The sequence below is a fragment of the Haliaeetus leucocephalus genome, unplaced genomic scaffold, assembly GCF_000737465.1.
Source record: "Haliaeetus leucocephalus isolate CR32 unplaced genomic scaffold, Haliaeetus_leucocephalus-4.0 Scaffold275, whole genome shotgun sequence".
In the NCBI taxonomy this organism is placed as follows: Eukaryota; Metazoa; Chordata; class Aves; order Accipitriformes; family Accipitridae; genus Haliaeetus; species Haliaeetus leucocephalus.
Window position 1 is genome coordinate 156019 of NW_010972711.1, and position 6000 is coordinate 162018.

At 34.5% G+C, this 6000-nt stretch overlaps 1 protein-coding gene across 6 annotated transcripts in view; it reads left to right on the forward strand.

Moving 5' to 3' along the window:
• The window catches only part of PUM2 (pumilio RNA-binding family member 2), a 75573-nt gene extending 70122 nt beyond the window's left edge, over window positions 1-5451 (forward strand). For 5 of the 6 annotated variants that reach the window (XM_010569835.1, XM_010569837.1, XM_010569839.1 and 2 more), the window contains 4 exons: window positions 192-317; window positions 1292-1413; window positions 2701-2893; window positions 3360-5451. In XM_010569835.1, coding sequence (XP_010568137.1) covers window positions 192-317; window positions 1292-1413; window positions 2701-2893; window positions 3360-3491 — 573 coding nt within the window. In that variant the 3' untranslated portion in view covers window positions 3492-5451. Of the gene's footprint in view, window positions 1-191; window positions 318-1291; window positions 1414-2700; window positions 2894-3359 lie in introns of those variants that run through there. The other variant, XM_010569841.1, reaches the window with a different exon arrangement.
• Window positions 5452-6000: the final 549 nt, after the last annotated feature.

Here is a 6000-nt window from a genome sequence, read left to right on the forward strand (position 1 = left end):
AGTCCCTGACATGCAAAAAAATGCATTTTCATCTTTTCCCAATTTCTACTGGAGATGGAATTCTGATATTAGCAGGCAAGACTTTTTTTAATAGAAGTAGTTGGCATGTTCAATTCCATTTCAAACATGGTAATATTACTATATCTGTAAACTTCAGTTGGTTTAACTTCAGTTTGCAATCCTATTTTAAGGTATTTGTACTTTCAACTCATCCATATGGTTGTAGAGTAATTCAGCGTATTCTGGAACACTGTACTGCTGAGCAGACTTTGCCAATCTTAGAAGAACTGCATCAACACACGGAACAGCTAGTGCAGGTTAGTGCATATATTCACTTTTTAATGTATTTTAGAGCTTTTTGTTGTTGTTATAATTTATTCCTATTTCTTAGTTTAAGAAATTGTTTAAATTCATTTGCCTCTCTAGTTTTGTAGACATTGATTTTTTGTTTTTCTTTCCTTCTATAGTTTTAATGAAAATGAATTTGGAAGTTGGGAGGCAAAGAAGATATAAAAAGCCTTTTTCTTATACTTTTGACTGTAGCTTCGAATATACATTGTAAATGCACAGAACTAGTATATTTTTCATTGCAAAGATTGCCTTTTTGTAGTTTATCTTGATTCACTCAGGTGTCCCTTCAGATAACTTCTAATAATGTCTAAACACAAATACATTGTCAAAAATATAAATGTTGCATATTCTTACACAAAAAGGGCATCTTTTCTAAAAGAAGGCAAAAGACCTTATACAACATGATTTCCTGTCTTGGTATCAGATGAACAAAATGAGTGCTACAGATGGCTTTGAAATTGAATCCGTTTAAAATACTGGAAGGGACTCAGTGTTCAGTAGGAATTTCCACACATAAAAAGGCAAAAATTGCCTTTTGCTACATATTCACAGTCTCATTTATTTCTCAGAGGTTTCTTGTATATATAAGTCTCTAGCTAAAACATAACTGTCTTGGGGAACCAAAGTTCAGGGAGATACTATGGCTGTTAAAGAATGATGATCTTAGTTTTGAGGACTTCTTTCTTTAAGAGGATAAAAGGTACTCCAGCAAAATGCTGGTTTTACAGATTATTTGCATTTTGCATGTAAATTTTGTGGTCCATTAAGTAATTCTTGATGGACTATTTCTTGCATCACTTTGTTTCTATAATGTTGCCATTATTGTATTTTTCCTTGTATCTGTGCAAATAGTATATTTGCATAAACTTTTCAAATTACAAAAGCTGTATGGATTCCTTGGTATGAACACAAAAGAAAATTGAAGTCATCTTATTTTCAGGATCAATACGGAAATTATGTCATTCAACATGTACTGGAGCACGGTCGTCCTGAAGACAAGAGTAAAATAGTTTCAGAAATAAGAGGAAAAGTTCTAGCTCTGAGTCAGCACAAATTTGCCAGGTATTGCACAGCCTTCATATATTAAAGATTCACTACCCTTTTAAAGTTGTAATATTGGGTTTATTTATTGTGTTACAAAAAGGATATGATAGGGTTTTTTCTGTTATGTAACTTGCCTCCCAAAATTTCATATTTTTATAGAGATGAATGGTAGTGGTATTTCTATACTAGATTTGGGGAAGGGAAAGGGGAAATGACGTTCCGTAGCAAAACAAAGAAGATTCCATGGGTTTATGGGATGGTTTATGTTCACCTTGGAACCCATTCCCTGCACTTGTACAAGTATTCATGTGAGGATCCCTAGAGCCAGGTGAAAAGCTCTCCTAGAACTTGCTTGATACACTGATGATGATAAGCTAGGACTTCCTGACTGTCGTTTATCAGTCCAGCTAAGCAATTTACAAGTATAAAAAGGCTAGCCTTAAAAAGTGGTGGTTCAGCCTGACAAGGATTTTATGCATTAGGAAATCTCAAAGACCATTGTAGAAGTCCTGAACTACTCTAATTTTAGAACTTAAAACTCATCCTTCGGTGCTTTTTGCTGAAATATGGATTATGTGCCTTTTGCTAAGGAAAACACACCTCGGAATTCATCCTGGATGATTTAGTGAGACTAACCTTGTAATCAATATTAAGTAGAAATGCACTGTGACATTATGGGGGCATTTGTTTTAAAAATTGATTGTATGCAAACTAGCAAGTTTGGATTTTATTTTTCTTTGCCTAAACAGAACTGTTCATAATCCTCTGCTTGGAACTTGCTTAATTTCTAAAGCACAAACTTAGGACCAGCATTACTTTGCTGTCTTATAAGCATTGATAGCCTTTCCAGCTTCTGAGGTATCTGAAAGATCAGAGACTTCCTCTACAAAAGAAATATTTGACAATATCTCTGATCTAGGCGTGCTCCTGATAAGCGCCTTTATTCAGAAAGCAAGGAAGCCTTGTATCTGGCTTTCTCTGTTGTCTGTTAGAAGGGCCCACAACCAAAACAGGTGTACTAGAATACCTCTGCAACCTGAGGTCCAGTATATCTACTGTAGGTCCAGTGGAAAATCTCTCCTACAAGATAGTAAGTATCAGAAAACTACTTTTTTACATGAGTAGGAGTGTATAATCCTTTCACTTAATCATTATAGACTGAAAATTTGGAAATCAGGACTTGACGTGTTTACAGTGCTCTCTTTAGTGGCGTTAAGACACTTGAATGGTTCAGATAAATTTAAATTTGCTACTTAAAAGAATGTTACATCTTAAGTAACAGAATGCATTTGTCTTATTTTTCAGCAATGTGGTAGAAAAATGTGTAACTCATGCTTCTCGTGCTGAAAGAGCTTTACTTATTGATGAGGTCTGTTGCCAGAATGATGGTCCTCACAGTGCCTTATACACCATGATGAAGGACCAGTATGCCAACTATGTTGTTCAGAAGATGATTGATATGGCTGAACCTGCTCAGCGGAAAATAATAATGCACAAGGTACATGAAGTATCTGTCATCTTTACTAATATAACAGAAGAAATACAAGTTTCTCATTTTATTTGCTGGTATAAATCCATTCTGAAGTTCCCCCAAAAGAGATTCCGGGGCTTCCTAACATACGGGCACACTTTCTACTTAAGAATATCCAGACATGGACAAAAGTGCTATTGCCATAATTGCTCTAGGCTCTGTAACGGGGAGCCCAGTACATTCCTGCAGGAGCTCTGCTTCCCCTACTCACCAACAGGGCACTCCCACAAAAGGGCTACCTCCCTTTTCCTCTGACAGGTTCATCAATTGTTTGGTGAGTCAAGTCACCAATTGTACATATTTCCAGAAACTTCCAAAATTTTGAAATGCAAGCATCTGACTCTTTTTTTTTTCATAATATTTTTAAAGTGTAGTCACCTCTACTTAAAATTTTTGAAGGGAGAAAAAAAAAATAACGTGTTTCTTCTTACAGATTCGACCCCACATCACAACTCTGCGTAAATATACCTATGGCAAACACATTCTGGCCAAGTTGGAAAAGTATTACCTGAAGAACAGTGCTGATCTGGGGCCAATTGGTGGACCACCAAATGGGATGCTGTAAAAGATGGAAAGAAATGGAAGAAAAATTGAATTGTGAATGATCAAAACATACAACTTAACTATAAATGTTCTGATTTTTTTAAATCTATTTATTGACTTTGTTCATCCATTTGTAAAATTTTTATTCTTGTGTATATTTTTGGGGAGTGAATTATTAAAAAAAAAAAGAAAAAAAATATCTCCAGCCCTGATCCAGAGACCTATCAGATTGGATGGCTGGCAAAGCACAGAATGCCTGTATATGATGTAATTGTATCAAAATAGCTGTCACATATTTTGTAAATTTTTACCTTGTAAAGTCACTGAAATAGTTTTTAAAGGGAAAAAGTACAGTATTCTTTTAATACACTGGCTTGCAATCTGGTAGGTCTACCCAGCATCATAGCACAACAGGTTTATAGAGTTGTATATAGAATTAATCCTTATTTTTCCCTTTTGTGTGAAGTCTTTTATACCAGATTAAAATTGATCAGCTGCATAAACATTATTTAACATGTTGAAAAGTTAAGTTGTATTTTGGTGGTTCACAACACACTATCCAAATAATAAACAGGGCACAGCAAATTAAAGTAGGGAATAACAAAACAATGGAAACTTTAAAAGACTAGCTTTCATCACCTGCTGTGGATACAGTTTTTTTTAAAATGATGCCCTAAGGTTTTCTCTAGCGATGTATTAAAAATAAAAGTGCTGTATATACTTATATATTTAATTGTTGTACAAGGTAGAGGGATTACAATGATGGTGGTACTTCCACTCAGTAAAGTACACTGTTGGAAAAAGAGTGAACCCTGTATTAACTTTACAGTCAGTTTTACAATGCAGGAAGAGTAGAGATTTGTATTTTTTTATTTTGCATATAGAATTGTAAGGATTTGAAAGTGTTGAGCATTTATTTTGCTTTCTCACTGTAGATGCAAAAAATAGGTATTGATGAAGAGAACAGGGGCCACTGAAAAGTAAACTTGATAGCTCAACATTTAAGCATGATTGATTAAATATTCAGATAGCTTTTTTGCTTCCTATAAATATATGCATTGTATACGTGTAGTTAATAGGTGTAAGTTTACAGTTTGAAAACAAATCTCTCGTTTCGATGTTTATTACAAGCCTTGCTAATTTAGTAGTGATGCTTACCTTGGTTGTACAGATGTACATTTGTAAACCTTCATGCTGTAAATGTAATTTGTTTTACCCCTTTTTGGGACAAAAATTTGCATTTTAGTGTATATTCATATCCCCATTCCCTTTTCTCCCCCTGGCATATAGTGTTGTATAATGTAAATTTATTTCAGCAAATCAAGAGTGATTTTTTTAAATTCTATCTTTATATGGTTTCAGAAATATGAACCGGCTTTCTTTTTATCTATTGTGAGAAACATTATGTTCTGTTTATAACATAGCTGTTGATTCTGTTAATATGGACACTTTGGGAAATCGATCTGTTCAAATTTTAAGTTGGGATAATAAGCATAGTAAGAAATGGACTGAAATATTTGGTTATCACAGAAACCAATGCTTCTTCCATCTTAATAAATGTGGCATGATTTTTTTGTACAGAAGAGTACTGTATTTTTGAATAGCCTTCTCCCAGCGTAAAGCAAATATGTATGATACTGTCAATTTTTTTCTCTGGACATATGACATTGTAACAGTAACATAAAGATGATGTACATTTACAAGCGGCCTTATGTACATTTCCCAATGATCTTTTTAAGGCAGAATTGTGACCATATGTGTATAATTAAAATCCTTTTTAATCCTTTGCCTATGGAAATATTTTGGAAAAAGCTTACTTTGTATATTCAGTTTCTGAAAGATAAAGAAAGTGCTTTGTATGTTGTTGAAGTAAGTATTTTGTGTAAAACATTCATTTGGATGGCTTAACCTAAAGTTTTGATCAACAAGATAGATTGAAAACAATGTCTTGAGCGTTGATCAAATAAAAGGTTGTTATGGTAGGAGTCTGATCATGAGGAAAGAAAATAGTAGTGGTATAAACTTGTATAAGGAATTCTGTCGTATTACTGTTTATATTAGTTTACATAAATCTTATGAAAGCATACATCTGAGGCGCTACTTTTTTCTAATGGTAGCGTTAAGTCATTAATAGGCAAATAGGAAGCTTTGTTCTGGCCTACTTCCAGTTTCTGAAGCTGTCATTTAGTGCCTGCATTAAGTGATGTAGTAGGCCTAATTATTTTTAATAAGTACAGTCTTCATTGCCAAGTAGTTTTTGCGTGGCAGTTCACAGAATTCCTCTCGGGAGGTACAAGCCCTGTCATTGGAGCCAGAGCTTTCCCGTAGTCACACAAAGGATAAGTTTTGAGCCACTTCCTTGGACAAGTTAATTCTCTTCAGTGACTATCTTTACCCTGTACAAATGCTGTGTGTTATAATCCACAGAGCCGACGTTCTCTCCAACATATAAGACAGTAAGTTAGGCTTTCGGGGATGTCCAGGCAGAAACTGATCATGTCCCAGTACTTTGTCCCTGTAGCATTCATGCC